This window comes from Pleurodeles waltl, chromosome 1_1, assembly GCF_031143425.1.
Source record: "Pleurodeles waltl isolate 20211129_DDA chromosome 1_1, aPleWal1.hap1.20221129, whole genome shotgun sequence".
Lineage (NCBI taxonomy): Eukaryota > Metazoa > Chordata > Amphibia > Caudata > Salamandridae > Pleurodeles > Pleurodeles waltl.
In genome coordinates this window covers 57,239,156-57,255,706 of record NC_090436.1, presented here as the reverse complement: position 1 = coordinate 57,255,706, position 16,551 = coordinate 57,239,156, and the positions used below count along the sequence as shown (strand labels likewise).

General features: G+C 47.8%; 1 protein-coding gene across 2 annotated transcripts in view; it reads left to right on the top strand.

Moving 5' to 3' along the window:
• The window catches only part of UNC13B (unc-13 homolog B), a 1,359,370-nt gene that overhangs the window by 1,293,592 nt on the left and 49,227 nt on the right, over window positions 1-16,551 (top strand). For both annotated transcript variants that reach the window (XM_069212466.1, XM_069212457.1), the window contains one exon: window positions 13,481-13,573. In XM_069212466.1, the coding sequence (XP_069068567.1) occupies window positions 13,481-13,573 (93 nt within the window). The remainder of the gene's footprint in view (window positions 1-13,480; window positions 13,574-16,551) is intronic.

Sequence of the window (16,551 nt, the reverse complement as noted above, 5' to 3'; positions counted from 1 at the left end):
CGGGTTTTAATGTTCCCTGATAACGTCCACGTTATTTCACAGCCATTTTTCACTGCACATAAGTAACTTATAAGTCACCTATATGTCCAACCCTCACTTGGTGAAGGTTAGGTGCCAAGTTACTTAGTGTGTTGACACCCTGGCACTAGCCAAGGTGCCCCCACATTTTTCAGGGCAAATTCCCCGAACTTTGTGAGTGCGGGGACACCATTACACGCGTGCACTACACATAGGTCACTACCTATGTGTAGCGTCTCAATGGTAACTCCAAACATGGCCATGTAACATGTCTAAGATCATGGAATTGTCACCCTAATACCATTCTGGTGTTGGGGGGACAATTCCATGATCCCCCGGGTCTCTAGCACAGAACCCAGGTACTGCCAAACTGCCTTTCCTGGGTTTCCACTGTAGCTGCTGCTGCTGCCAACCCCTCAGACAGGTTTCTGCCCCCCTGGGGTCTGGGCAGCCCACTCCCAGGAAGGCAGAACAAAGGATTTCCTCTGAGAGAGGGTGTTACACCCTCTCCCTTTGGAAATATGTGCGAAGGCCTTGGGAGGAGTAGCCTCCCCCAGCCTCTGGAAATGCTTTGATGGGCACAGATGGTGCCCATGTCTGCATAAGCCAGTCTACACCGGTTCAGGGATCCCCCAGCCCTGCTCTGGCGCGAAACTGGACAAAGGAAAGGGGAGTGACCACTCCCCTGACCAGTACCTCTCAGGGGAGGTGCCCAGAGCTCCTCCAGTGTGTCCCAGACCTCTGCCATCTTGGATTCAGAGGTGTTGGGGCACAATGGACTGCTCTGAGTGGCCAGTGCCAGCAGGTGACGTCGGAGACCCCTCCTGATAGGTGCTTACCTCTTTCAGTAGCCAAGCCTCCTTTCTTAGTAGCCAAACCTCCTTTGCTGGCTATTTAGGGTCTCTCCTCTGGGCTATTCCTCAGATAATGAATGCAAGAGCTCACCAGAGTTCCTCTGCACTTCCCTCTTCGACTTCTGCCAAGGATCAACCACTGACTGCTCTAGGACACCTGCAAAACCGCAACAAAGTAGCAAGACGACTACAAAAAACATTGCAGCGCCTCATCCTGCCGGCTTTCTCGACTGTTTCCTGGTGGTGCATGCTCTGAGGGCTGTCTGCCTTCACCCTGCACTGGAAGCCAAGAAGAAATCTCCTGTGGGTCGACGGAATCTTCCCCCTGATAACGCAGGCACCAAAAGACTACATCACCGGTCCTCTGGGTCCCCTCTCATCCTGACGAGCGTGGTCCCTGGAACACAGGAGCTGGGTCCAAGTGTCTCCCACAGCCCAGTGGCCCTTCTGTCCAAATTTGGTGGAGGTAAGTCCTTGCCTCCCCACGCCAGACAGCAAACCTGTGTACTGCGTGATTTACAGCTGCTCCTGCTTCTGTACACTTCTCTAAGGATTCCTTTGTGCACAGCCTACCTAGCCTGGGTCCCCAGCACTCCGTCCTGCAGTGCTCAACCCGCTGAGTTCGACTCCGACATCGTGGGACCCTCCTTTTGTGACTCTGAGTTCACAGAATTTCCAAGTGCCTGCTGCGGTACTTCTGCAGGTGCTGCCTGCTTTTGCGGGGGCTCTGAGTTGCTGAGCGCCCCCTCTGTCTCCTCCTCCAAGGGGCGACATCCTGGTCCCCAGCAGCACCCAAAAACCTCTACCGCAACCCTTGCGGCTAGCAAGGCTTGTTTGCGGTATTTCTGCGTGGAAACACTTCTGCTACATCCAGCACGCCGTTGGACATCTTCCATACAAAGGAGAAGTTCCTAGCCCTTTTCTTTGTTGCAGAATCTTCCCCTTCTTCCACCGGAGGCAGCCCTTTTGCACCTTTATCCAGGGTTTTTTGGGCTCCTGCTCCACCTGGACACTATCGCGACTCTTGGACTTGGTCCCTTCCTTTTCAGGTCCTCAGGTCCAGGAATCCATCTTCAGTGTTTTGCTGCTGCTTCTGGTTCTTGCAGAATCCCCCTATCACGACTATTGTGTCTTTTCAGGGTTTTGGGGTGGGGTATTTTGGACACCCTTACTGTTTTCTCACAGTCCAAGCGAACCTCTACAATCTCCCATAGGTCTGGGGTCCATTCGTGACTCGCATTCCACTTTCAGAGTATATGGTTTGTGTTGCCCCTAGACCTATGTCTACCTATTGCATCCTATTGTGATTCTACATTGTTTGCACTACTTTTCTTACTGTTACTTACCTGTTTTGGGTTTGTGTACATATAACTTGTGTATATTACTTACCTACTAAGTGAGGGTATCCTCTGAGATACTTTTGGCATATTGTCACTAAAATAAAGTAAGTTTATTTTTAGTAACTCTGAATATTGTGTTTTCTTGTGATATAGTGCTATATGATATGAGTGGTATAGTAGGAGCTTTGCATGTCTCCTAGTTCAGCCTAAGCTGCTTTGCCATAGCTACCTCTATCAGCCTAAGCTGCTAGAAACACATCTATTCTACTAATAATGGATAACTGGACTGCCACAGGGTGTAAGTACCACAAGGTACCCACTATAAGCCGGGCCAGCCTCCTACACTCTGGCAGTAGCCTGCAGTGAACAGGCTTCACCTGCTCCTGGGGCTCATCAAAAGTGTCCGGTAGAGTAAATAAAGAGGTCTCTTTCTACACGTTTGCATCCCCGCAGTGCATGCCACTCTAATTTAAAAACCTACTCTGCTGCTAAACCCTGCATGAAATGTTTGACTTTGAGCTAAAACTTCTGTTTGCTGCCCTTCCTTGTTCTTTGAGTGGCCCTCTCCTTCCTTCCGCTGTCTGCATCCCTCCTCTCCGAGTATAGCCTATTCCGAGTGCTGTGTATGCGCATTAATCTCCGTTATTGTATCTCTGCAAATTACCCACACCTCATGTCAAAGACCATAACCTGTCCTTCGAAAGCCTTACCCGGCAGCCTAGCAATACCCAGTCTCCTCCAGCTCATCTATTAATCCCTCCAGCCCATCTATTAATCCCTCCAGCCCAACTTCATGAATTCAACCCCCCTCTAATGATCACACCTAACTCCTACTAATTAAATCAACCATAAACACACTGGAGTGAGTGCATGGAATGATCTCCTTCAGAACCCAAGACTAATCCCAAGAACCAATAAAAGTAATTTAAAAGGCAGCAGCATATGTTGCCGCACAGGGGAAGGCCCTTCGCAAACGTTGACTGGTCATCTTTTTTAAACCTTTGGCCAGATAATGTTAACATGTGTGAAAAGAAATGACAAAATAATTGGGTAATACTGTCACAAAATGTGGCAAATTGTGCGTTATGCCGCACAATTTGCCTTTTCCTGCCACAGAATTAAGTCTTCCTGTTTCATAATTTGGCCTTCCTCAGCCACAAAATTCCTGTGGCCCTGCCTATAGGGGTGGTCTCACTGGTCAATATGGGCGCAGCTTTTTGGTTATTTTTTTAGACCAGCGTGTTCTCTGCTGGGCCGGTTTTAATGTTCCCTGATACAACCACAAACACTGCCTGCGGTGAGTTCACGTGCTTGCAGTCTCCCGTACCCTGCAACACACTTAATAAGTTGAAAACTGCCCCGATTTGCAGAACGAGAGACACTTTTGTGGCTCTCTGATGCACTCTTCGACTGCCCGGGCCGGTTGTCTTTGTCACTCCGACCGCTCAGAGAGGCTGAGATGTGGGTTGTTATACCAGCAGTGACAGGCAGGAGGCTGCACCCCACACAAAACCCACCAGTCGAAGACCTCGAATTTTACCTCCGGGGAGACCCCGCAAAACAAAGTCACCTGGAAACTGCAACTTTAGGTGCCCGAGTTCAGGAAACGTGTGTTTGTATAGTCCTTCTATCCTCGTCTCTCCCTCCTCCCTGTTTCCCTTCTCCCTGCCTCAACCTCCTTCCCTCCCTTTCTTTGCCACTCTCGCCTCCCCTTGTCGCCCCCGCCTTCTCTCTCCCTCTATAGATTTTGTGCGTGCTCTCTCTCCCATTCTGACTGCCTCTTTCTCTCGCTTTCCGTCGCTTCCTCCATCCTTTTTCTCTCCCTCCTCAGTAACCCCCCTCTCTCCCTGCTTCCTGCCTTCCGCACCCTCACTTTCGCCCTTCCTCTCTGCACCTCCCCTCCCCCCTTTACATAGTATGAGTTTGTGTGTACCCCCGGGTATATGTTTTTCTGCTGTGTATGTTAGGTGTCTTGGAATGTCCTGTGTGAAGAATCCGCCTAGTTAAACTTTTTGTGTTTTTACGCGAAACCAGTGCTTGATCTGTAAATACAATTGTCTGGTGCCCAAAGCTCTCATTTGAAACACGCAGCTGCTGCATTCAAATGTACGAGCACCGAACACTGAGGCGGCGTAATCCTGAAGCCATCTCGGGCCTCTCCAATTCATTCACAACCACTCCCTGCCCCTTCAGCTCACTCTTGCTGCTTTCTCCATTTGAGACGCCTTTAGGTTTTTCTCTTCCTCCATCTTTCCCATATCTGCCTTTTGCTGGCAGTAAATGCCTGAGGTAATAATATAAGCGCCGACCCTAAAAAATAAGTGCGGGTGCCCCGCACCGGAAACCACCGTTTCAAATTAAGCACTGCGTGAAACATAACTAACTTGCTTTGCAGTGTAAAATCCTGCACGTTTCCTTGTCGTCACTGGGAAATCTACTTAAACATAACTTTTCCCGAATGCCTTTTAACACCATCTACCATACATCCAGCAAATTATAAAACCTCTCAGGTTGGATTGGACTTGTCCTCTTGGACTGTTGTTTTTTACATACACCGAGTGGAACCTCTGTTTTATTGATTAAATCATTGAAAGGAGCAACGGGCTCCTGCTGTGGCCCGTCAGTGAAATAGGCTCACACAAGCATAGGCAAAGCCAACAAGTCTGGCTTTAATATACTGCCGTGTGTGAGCATCATTTGTGCATACCTGTGTGTTTTACCTTATTAAAACTAGACCTATTGACTTTACTAGTGCATGTTGCGTCTCTGTATATAGTACTGGTGAGGGGCCTCACACCTTCCACTAACGTAGCCCTTGCCATCTGATACAGTGCCATTACCAGCAAGCACTGGCAAAGCCAATAGGTCTGGCATTGGCCGCCAGCCTTCTGCCAATTCTTGTTGTATGTTTTTTTTCCCCAAAAACTTCATTGTTTGGGAATATACTGAGCCCTCATGGATCTAAAAAAAAAATAATTTGCTACAGGCAAATACGTTTGGTTTTTTTGGTCTTAAAAACAGACATTACTATAGTGCTCCTTGGCACTAAAGTGAACTCTCTATGATGTGTTCCTTGAACAGGACAGCATTCTATTACTCACACTGAAGTCAGTCAGCCAATGCCTGAAGTGGCTGACAAACTGCCACTCAATGCACACAAATTGGTGGAAGAAAAATGTGAATGACAACTACGGAATAATAAATGATGTCTGGCTGAAACCTCTATAAGTAACTATATTAAACAAGTAATTTTAATAAAATCAAAAGGTCTTGGCTAACAAAGGCCTAAAAAAGTCAGTCTGTTATTGGCTGCAAGCCTCTTGCCTTTGAAAAAGAAACAAACAAAAAAAGAAAGAAAAGAAGGCAGGCAAAAAGGAAGATAAGCAAGAAAGAAGGGAAGTGAAAGAAAGAAAAAGTGATAGAAATAGGGCAAGAAAAAGAAGGAATGAAAAGGCAAGAGAGAAAGAAAGAACAAGTGAAGGAAAGAAAAAAGCAAAAGAAAGTAAGAAGGAAAGAAACAAGAATGAAAGAAGGTAGGGAAAAAGGAGTGAGAAAGAACAAAGAAAGGAAGAAGGAGAAACAAAAAAGTAAAATAATGATACTGAATACAGAATGGTTACAAAGGACACCATCTCATCTGGTGCCATGAGATAGCAGCAGTCAGAAAAGCAAAAGACTCTGAAAGGAATTTACAACAGCACTGGCAGAAGATGGAGTCTGATAAAGAATGCACATTAGAAACGTCGTACTATCACATCAGGCTCTAGACCCAAAGGCAGCACTAAAGTAATTTTAAAGTAAAAACAATAACACTGGCACTGAAGGGAACTCGCTTGTGTGCTGTGTGCTGCACTTTGAGTGATTGCACTTTGAATGGTCACTCAAAGCAAAGGTAACCAGTGGCTTAAGTAGGCTGACCCAGTGCCCTGCGCTGTATGCCATGGGTACTCACAAACATTTTCCCAGTGGCCAAAAGTATGGTCTGTGATGTGATGGAGGACTGCATTGATGCCAGCATGGTGGCGGTCGGGCAGGTGGGGACCGGGGGTAAGAAGAGTTTAGGGGCAGTGAAGCTTATGCATCTATCGACTGAATTGCACAATGTGAATCTAGAAAACCTGGTATTAATCCTGTTCCCTCACTTTACCAAATTGTGTGATATTAGGCAGTTGTTTTATTTCACTTTTCCGCCTTTTTCATCATTATCGCCTATGAGGACCTTGAAATACATGACTTCAGAATATGTGCTGTACAAACCCTTCTCCTGTGTTTGAGTTAATAAACTATAATGTTGTTTATCTATAAAAGGAAACCAGGCTAGTCAAAGACTGGACACAACAACTGAAGTGGCTCTTTAGATCACTATTGGCATTGTTATCGTGGTGGGGGAGAATTAATGTTTTCAAATTCATGTTTGAAAACTTTCACCTTTAAAATGATATTCCTCAATGCACTGATAAAATCTTATGCACGAAGATGAAAAGTATCTGCAAATTAATTAGATATACTTTTTGAATTTAGAAGAGACTCTATCATATGTTTACACTTTTGCTGCAAGATAACTTTAAAAACAAATGTGTTCCTAAACTTAAAAAGTACAGGATTCCCTAGTTACTTCTTTTTTTTTTTTAACACCAGTTAACTTCTAAATAAGTGCTTGCCTGTTTATTTAACATATTTTTGTTAGTGCTGAGTGGAGTGAACAGCAGTCCAGTGCTGCTGTTGACCAGCGGGCCGCATGCAAAGGTCAGGATGGCCGCGTGAGGCCCCAGGGCCGTACTTTGAGTATCAGGGCTGTATGCTGTAGTGGATTGAAGCAAAATGTGGATGACACAACAACAGACCAGTGGAAGAAAAAAAAGGTGTCTGAGAGTCCCTATAAGTAAGTATATTATACATATTTTAGGCAAAACATCAAAAGATGTGATAGAGACTTCTAACCATCTTAGAATATTCCCCATATTTTCAACCAGTACCGCTGCGTCCCCATAGGTGGCATGCGCAGTGCCTATATAGGTGCCACCCCAGCACGCTGACGTCAATTCTTTTCTTTCTGTGCCAGTCAGCACAGATCTGAAGAGAGCGACCCCCAGTAATTTTTTTGACTGACTTCTTCCTCAGCGTTTGTCAAATCTTTTTTTAGATTCTCATCTCCTGGTTTGTTACGGATGACTCTTAAAAAGTCAACAAGCTTTATTTAAACCAGGTGTTGCCTATCAGAAGCAGATATCTGTGATAGACCCTCACTTGATTTGCCTATGGTGCTTGGAGCAGGACCACACCTTGAAGACCATTGAGGACTGCTGTGCCATGAATCCCAAGGCGCTGAGGGAATGGTCCCTGAAGTTCCTTGACACCAGATGTTGGATGACCTCATAACGCTCTCAATCCAGGATCGTTGTCAAGATCCATGATGTCCGGTAATTTTGACAAATGAAAGAAGTTGAAGTGGTCTTCGACTTCCCCGCACAAGTCTAAGCCCCCCGGTGAAGTGCTTGATCATTGGCACACTAGGCCTTGCTCTGCAGTGGAGCCTACCAAGGTCCGCCCCACGTTGCCCAGAGTTTCCGCGAGCCAGAATGACCCCACCCAACTCAACATGTTTTATGAGGTCATGCACCTCATATTTGGGCAGCCTGACCTCTCTAGTGCACCTTCGGGTGCTACACGTGCAGAAGGGATTCCTATTGGTACTATACAGGTGGGTCCTTCTCAGTGCCATTCAAGCCTTTTGGATCCAGCACTGGATCCTGAGCAGCAACACCTTCGAGACACTGACCTTACTTCATGACTGCTCCAGTGCTTTCGCTCTTGGCACAGCCGATGCCCCATGGTGGCACAGACCCCTTAGTCCGACCCAACTCTGATACAGAGCTGGATGGGTGCCGTCCGGCCCTGGCCATTGCCTTTTTCCTTTGACAGGCCTGGACAATTGAGAGGGGTCTGAGAACCCTTAGAATTGTCACCATCCCATTGATGAACCAGACGACAACTGGTACAAGGAAGTGGCAGATGACAGTGGTTTGGACACCTCACCAGACACTGGCCTCGTCTCTCCCCCTACCATTTCTATAGAGGAGGGTGCCTCATTTGTAATGGTGGTGCAGAGGGCAGCTGAGGTCTTGGACCTTCAGTTGGCCACAGTGGCAGTCGAGACAAACATCTTAGCAGAGATGCTTCATCCGGGAGTTGCCCCTCCAAACCCTTACTCCCATTCATCAAATCCCCTACTTGGAGCCTGGTCCAAGCCCTGCACAGGAACATTGCCCACTGCACATGCCCCGCTCCTAGGGACCCCAGTTTCCTCACTGAGTACCCCAGTCTGAGAGCTTGTTGGTTCAAGCCACCACCACCTGAATCAACACTGGCACTTTCCCTACCACTCACACTGGATAGGGAAAGGCTGGATACCTTTGGTAAGAGGATTAAGAGGATGTTCCCTTTCCCCAGCCAAGCACTGCAGGCGGTGAACACCTCCTGCCTTTTGGGCCGATTTACCCACACTGTGTGGGATTCGGTTGCGCAAGTGCTGCCTTTGGTTTTAGAGGAGCTCCTAGCCATACTCTCTCAAGCTATTGCTGACGGGCGAGATAGTGCAAAGTTCACCATCAGATGTAGACTGGATACAGCTGACTTGCTGGACAGGACAATTACTTAGACACCACGCCTGGCTGAGAACCACTGGCTTTTTGGGGGATGTCCTAGCTTTGCTGATGGACATGCCCTTTAATGGCTCTTGTCTCTTTGGTGAGATGGTGGACTCAGCACTGGAGCACTTTAAGGACAGCAGAGCTATGGCCATTTGCTTGGGCCTATCTATGGCCCCATGCCAACCCCAGTCCGCCTTTTGCTTCTTCTGTGGCTACCTTACACATTCCTTCCCGACCAGCAACTAAGGCCAACAGGCTTGCCAGCCTTTTTGTGGCCTCAGACATGGTGCCCACAAACTATGTGGTACACGTGGAACCACCAACCAAAGGTTGAGTCAGTCCACAACCACCCTGGCAGCCACAGCCTCCAAATTCCATTAGTTTGTCCTTATAACAGCATGGGAACCCAGTGGGTGGCAGGATCCACCATCACCTGCCCTACTAGTGGTCCATAACACTGGATAAGTAGGTTTTACTGATAGTCCAGAAAGGCTACTTCATCAGCTTTCTGGACACTTCCCGACCTGTGCCACCCATTTATGACCAGCTGACAAAGGGCCATCTCTCCTTGCGCCACCAGGAATTGTCAGGCCTTGTGGGCAAGGGGGCGTAGAGAGGGTGCCAGCATCAGAAGTAGGTCATGGTTGCTATTCCCGCACTTTGTGGTGCCCAAAAATGATGGAGACCTTCATCCTGTCATAGAGCTGCGCCTTCTCACCTTATTCCTAAAAAAGGAGAAGTTCAAGATGCTCACCTTATCTCAGGTCCTTTCTGCCCTGAACCCAGGAGAATAGGTGGTAGTGTTGGACTTGCAGGATACATATTTCCACATTCCCGTCCTGCCGGCCCACAGTCACTACCTAGGGTTCAAGTTGGGCCAAAAGCACTTGCAGCTTGTTATGCTTTCCTTTGGCCTTATCAGCATCCCTTGTGTGTTCCCAAAGGGGATGGTTGCAGCAAATCTGCGGAGATCAGGGGTTCTAGTCTTCCCCTACTGTGACTATTGGCTGTTGAAGGCAGGCTCATACCAGGCAGTCATCTCCCACCTCTAGGTAACAGCGGACCTCCTGCATTCTCTGGAGTTCACTATCAACATGACAGTCACACCTGAGTCCCACTCAAATGCTCCCTTACAACGGGCTGTTATGGACACAGTCTAATTTTCAGGATTATCATCCAGAACAATGAGTCTATGATATTCAGGCTATGATACTAGGGTGACCAGATTCTCAAAGCAAAAAACCCACGGCATAGACATAGAAGTAGGACTAACGTTTGCCACAACCATCAACATAAAAGTAGGACTACTTGACAGTTGTCATAGACAGCAAGTCTGTGTGGCTGCTGCAGGATCCAGTTCATGGATGGAGCAGCTCTGATGCAGAGGATAGGTCCCGGCTTGCTGGTGGTGTTAGGGCACGCAGGATGGTTCCACTCCAGCCAGGCCCCCTTAGACTTTGGCAGATGCTGGACGTTGAGCGCCGTGAAAGGACAGAGCAGAGTCACGCATGTGGCTGAATCGATCTTCCTGCAGGCAGTGACCTCTGACTCCTGTGAGCAGACCAGGGTCATGCTGGCCACTGGTGAGGAGCTCTTTCCGGACGGCTGACACATCTACGTTGCTCCTGCATTGTAGAAGAAGGGAAATCCAGAGAGGAAATGTCTCTCTGTTTAAAGGGTTTCCCCTCCCGCTACAATGCTCACACAAGTGATGTCATGCAGTGGTGACAAGTGAGCATGCGCGCACAAAATTGATCAGAAAACCGGGACATTTATGAAAATATCCCGTACGCTCCTCAAAAACAGGGACATTTCTGTACTTTTCAGAAAAGTGTTGGGACACGGCTTAAAAAACCGGAACCGGAAAGACATCCGGGGAAATCCAGGACATCTGGTCACCCTATATGATTTCGATATTTCAGACTCTGTCCTGGATTTCGGTGAGACTGACTCTGAGGCTGAGGGCCCCATGGCCGTCTTCATCCTTCTATCGACACATGCCCCTTGGCATATCAGGACTGTGCAGTGGGGCCTGGAATTCCAGTGTGAAAAGCATCAGGAGAATTTCCCTGACCTGGTTCCAAATCACGGAAGAAACAGCAAAAGACCTACAGTGGTGGCTGAAGATGGGTCAGCTGCAGACTGTTCTCGCTTCCCCAACCAGAGCTGACTGTAGTGATGTGTCACTCCCGGGCTGGCGTGGCCATTTGGGGGAGGTCAGAGGCCTCTGATCCCCAGCAGAATCTGAGCTTCACATCAACCTGTTGGAGCTCAGGGTGATCGACTGGCATTGAAGCCTTTCTTTCTTTTAGAAAAGGAAGGCTGGTACAGGTATTCACAAACAACACCACCACCAAGTGGTACTGCAACAATCAGGGTGGGGTGGGGTCATGGATCCTTTGTCAAGAGGCCCTGAACCTCTTGGCATGGCTAAAAAGTCAGAGCATTTCCCTAGGTTTCTACAGTTGGTGGGCTCTCTGAATGCCAGGGCGAAAAACCCCAGCCATCAATGCCTAGCGAATCATAAGTGGTGTCTCCATCCAGAGGTGGTGCAAGGTCTCTTACAAGAGTGGGAAGAGCCTTGATTGTATCTGTTCTCCACTTCCGAGACAGCACAGTGTCAGCAGTTTTACATGTTTGAGGTTCCAAGGCGGCTCTTTCTCAGAGACACTTTGCGTCTTGGGTTGAGCACCTGCATGCCTTTCCACCAGTACCACTCATACCCATAGTTCTCAAGAAGATCAGGACTGACTGAGCCCAAGTCATTCCTTAGCATGACCATTGGTCCTCCGTTCAGGCTACACTTTGGGTGGATCTTCTGAGCAGCAGGGCAGTGTTCTGCACCCGAACCTGCACGTGCTCTGCCTTCATGCTTGGAGACTGAGCAGCAACAGTTGACAAGTTTTGACTTGCTCCCAATGTCTGTGATGTTCTTGTGGCAGTCAGGCATCCCTCCGCCAAGATGGTCTATGGCTGCTGATGAGGGAGGTTTGTATCATGGTGTGCATCTAAGGATATTGATTCTTTCTGCGTCCTTTTCCCAAATTCTGTTCTTTGTTCTTTCTCTAGCACAGCAAGCCTCTGCTCTGGGCACTTCACCATGCCATTTCTGCATTTTTTGTTGCTGTCGGACCAACCTTCTTTGTACAAGTTACCCTTTGTGACTAGGTTCCTCAAATGTCTTCAACAGGTTTCCTCCCAGGCCATTGATCAGGCCCCAATTGGATCTTACTCTGGTCCTAATCTTTCTCATGTGCATTCCTTTCGAGCCATGGAACACCTGCTTACTACCAAAACAGCTTTTATAGTTGCCATAACATTGGCCAGGAGGGTCAGCGAGCTGCAGGCATTCTTTGCACCCTCCTTATTACACCTTTTACCCAGACAAGCTGGTTCTGAGGACATGTGCTTCCTTACTTCTGAAGGTTGTGACACCTTTTTATGTTGGTCAAAATATCACCTTGCCTACCTTCTTTGCTCCACATCATCCTTGTTAAGAAGAGGAGAAACTCCATCATTTGGACCCAAAAAGAGCAGCGACATTCTACCCAGATCGCACAAGAGTTCCGGGTGGACGATCAACTCTTTGTAGGGTTTGTCGCGCTAATAAAGAGATTGCTGTGCAGAACAGGACTGGCTAACTCACTGCATGAAGATCTTCTATGCACTGGCAAAGAAGCAATTCCCTGTGGGCTTGCATTCTCATTTACTACAGCATTAGAGCATGGAGTTCCTGCCATAGACCTCTGTCAGGCAACAATGTGGGCGTCCATGCATACGTTCACCAAACATTAATGTCTGGGTGGTCACGTGCGTCTTGATGGGCACTTAGCCCATTCGGTCCTGCAAGACTTCTTGGTTTATTCTATTTCGCAGTCCCACCACTGGGTTGGTATTGCTTGGGTAGCTATTATAGGGTAAGGAAACGATGGCTAGAAGTCTCTGTCAGATGAACCAAGTTACTTACCTTCGGTAATGCCTTATCTAGTAGAGACTCTGTCTAGCTGCATTCATTACCGACCCTCTCATCCTCTCCGCTCTGTGAACTGATTACATAAGGTCGACCTTCTTAAGGCCTTAGCAATACACGCCAGTGTGTCAGCTTTGTTCATGACTCCATGCTTTTGGTTCGGAAAGTCGTAAAAAGAAACAGACGCTAGCTCGCTCGGGTGGTGCCTATATAACTTGCACATATCACTTCTTTGCAGCTAACACTGAAACAAATGACACCACCTACCGGTGTGCAGGGGTACTGCTTGTAAATTTCCAGATCCAGTTTGATGCTTAGGGAATATTCCAAGGTAACGAATCTGGAACTAGATAGAGGCTCTCCCACATAAGTTGTTACCGAAGGTAAGTAACTTGTTCAACTTGGCGAACACCGGACCTAAAAATGTAGAGAAATATCTTGCAAAGTGATTTCCTCTGAGAGCGCTGGCAGCGCCTTCTTTTGTCGAGCAGTGTGCCCTGCATGAGCCTTGCACAGTTACGTGGGGCAGGTCCAGGCTCCAGATCTAGCTGTTGCTTAGTGAGAGTCCCATACTGGAAGAGCGCTGGCATTGACTTGCACTGAGTGGCATCTCTTAACCTGTACTTGCTGATCTTTTCTTCACTCCAGGATCAGGTGTCGATGACCCAGTGGGAGAAGTGTCCATCCAGATTGACCTGTTCACACACCCAGGAACGGGTGAGCACAAAGTCACTGTGAAAGGTAAGATTACAGCTTCCTGTGAGCACTCGGATTGGTAATGGGCATGAATCTGCCCAAAGCATTGTTGTTTGATGCTGCAGGAGACAGCACAAGGCTGGAATCCTGCCTGGCATGCCGGCCAGAGCACACCGAACAGTAAGAGAGTTAACTTAAGAGGGGGGAAGGTCTCATGGTGGGCAACTAGAGCTGGCAATAAGTGCTACCTTAGACCTCGCCCCAAAGTTACAGCGGTGACTCCGTGAAACTGAACAAGAATAAACCTTCCAGTGGAGACATGCCTGCCACTCAAGGGAGACTGGGGCAAAGGAAACGCAGCCCTAACCCAGAAAGCAGACTGGTGAAAAAGCAGGACAGCCCTGCCTTCAAGCCATGTGAGAGAGGTGTTGTGAATGCTGCCATGTGTGGCCAACACCAAGAACACTGAAGATATGGGAGGGAGGGAGCCCAGTAAGAAACAGGGCTGAGCCACTGCCAGTGAAGACAACCAGCACAGGCTGCAGAGATGTAAGTAAACGTGCAACCTGCAAAGCAGGCTCCAGTTTCTTGTGTGCTTGGTGCACACTGTAGTGGAGGGGCTGCAGGAAGGCATAAGGGGACAGAGTGTGCAACAACAGCCTCCAACTCCCCACAGGGAGACTGGTTAAGTGGTGGAGCATGTGGCTTCATTGCCAGAGCTGCAGACTTTGGAGCAGGGGAAACCAGGTTCAAGTCTTGGCTTCGACTCAACATCTTGTGATTCTGGACAAATCACTTAACATCCCTCTGCGTGAATAAAGAAAATGATGAGTCTGACCTGGTGTTCATGTGAAGTGCTCCAGTACCACTGACTCAAGCGCATGCTACATACAACTGGCTATATAAATCCACAAAAAAAGACAAAATGTAATGGGGGGGGGGGCACTCCAGCATTAACTTGCACCAGCATAGCAAAAAGCTCAGTCATAGCTGCAACCCCCCTCAACAAAGGTAATAACACAAGTAGTAAGGCTCTCACAACGCTGTATGGTTCACCACTCAATTATCAGATTGAAATAGATTTTGGAAATTCAAACATTTTTCTAAAAACATCAGCATACATGTTCTGAAAATACACTGTTGTGTTAAATACACACTTTTAAGTTTTGGTTTACATATATTTAACCAAGAAAAAGCTTTAATTTAGAAGGTCAGTTTGCAAACAGGAGAGCTGCTTATAGGTAGCTGGAGAACTACAAGTAGCTCATGAGCTACTTGTTAGAGCTGCCTGCTTTATATATGTGCATCTTCGGCACTGCTCACAAGGAGTGGGTATTGGGTAGATAACAAGTAGGGAAACGAATGTTACTGCAGGATACACCTGCCCTGACCACATGTGCCCACATACATACACATGCCTATGCCATGCCCTCCGAGTCAAGGCCATTGCCTTTTTTCTTTGATGGGCCTGGCGAGGGAGACGATTGGGAGGGATAAGAGGACCCTTATGCTTTCCATCACCCCTTAGATGAACCAGAAGACGACTGGTGTGAAGAACTGGCAGATGCCAGTGGTTTAGACACCTCACTGAATACTGGTTTGGTCTCCTCTACTGTTACTAGGGAGGCATCCTATTCTCAGACTTTTAAGTGCACTCCAAGGTCTTATTTGTAAACTCAGCAGACCTGTCAAGCAGGATTTGATTCTCATTCAGGATTTCACATTGTAATGTCAAAAAGGATGCACAAAGCCCCCACCCTGCATATTCTGGAAGATTCAGAGGGGTCATCTCTGCCTATTCAGGTCAGGTTATTGTTTGGACATGGGAGGTATTTCACACTTTCACACCTATTCAAATGCTAATTACTGGCTGGCAGAAGTGGGAGAACAAATACACATTTAGCCTCCAGGAACATCAGGGCAGTGAAAAGATAACTTTCTGAAGTTATTGCTTTTAATATTTATAAAAAATCTGACTTTGCCCTTGAAATGGTGTTTCAATAACAATTATTTTTCTAGCTATTTCCATTCCCTAGATACCAAATTAGGATTTAAATCTGTACTCTTGTTTCCTACTTGGGACAGCTATGCCTGCCACAGCAAATGATAGCTTTTAGGTGCTAGGCACTGTAAAGACATGTTAACATTACATTTCTACATGTCTTACCTTGTTTTTTTTCCAAATCATGCTGATTGCATTTTGTTATCTGATAGAGACTTCTAGTTGCAGATTACTTACCTTAGAATTTCCCCCAGGTGTCAGACTGGATCCAGAGATTTTTCTTCGAGCAATACCCTTGAATGTCGGTAGGTGGCGTGGGTCGACTCTGCGGGCATCGTTGGCGTCGTAGTCGCCGTGATGACGTCGTGAGTAGTATATAGGCGCCGCCTTCGCACAGTGACATCAGTGCTTTTCTTTCCTCGCCACACGCTGATCCAGAGAAGAGCTACCCTGATCTGTTTTTGACCTACTTCGTCCGTTTTGTCGAGTTTTCCAGTGAGATATTTGGTGCGTCGACGATGTCCCCGAAGGCCGGATTCAAGCCATGTGAGGACTATCACCGCACGATGTCGGTGACGGATCATCATCGGGTTTGTCTGTGGTGTCTCGAGCGCGACCATGACCCGAAGTCGTGCTTCAAGTGCCGGGCCATGCACCCGAAGGCTTTGAGGGAGCGGGCTCTAAAGCTAATGGTGGCCCGGCACTCGACTTCCCTTAAGTCACGGTCTCGTTTGAGAGGAAGGTCTCGAGACCGTTCTTGGAGCCATTACCACTGATCTTCTCGGGTCAAGGTAAGTAGAAGTCGTCGTTGAAGACTTTGCCCCGTCGCTCGGCTGACGTGCCGCGGGAAGAGCGTGGACGATAAAGGCTTCCATCTGCGGAGCCTGCATCTGGGTCAGCTCTGCGCTTCCCTGAGTTTTCCGGAGCTGGAGCGACCCCCACCCAACTTAAACAATTTTATGAGGCTATGCGCCTCATCTTTGGGCGGACCGACCACGATACGGTGCCTTAGAGCCCAAGG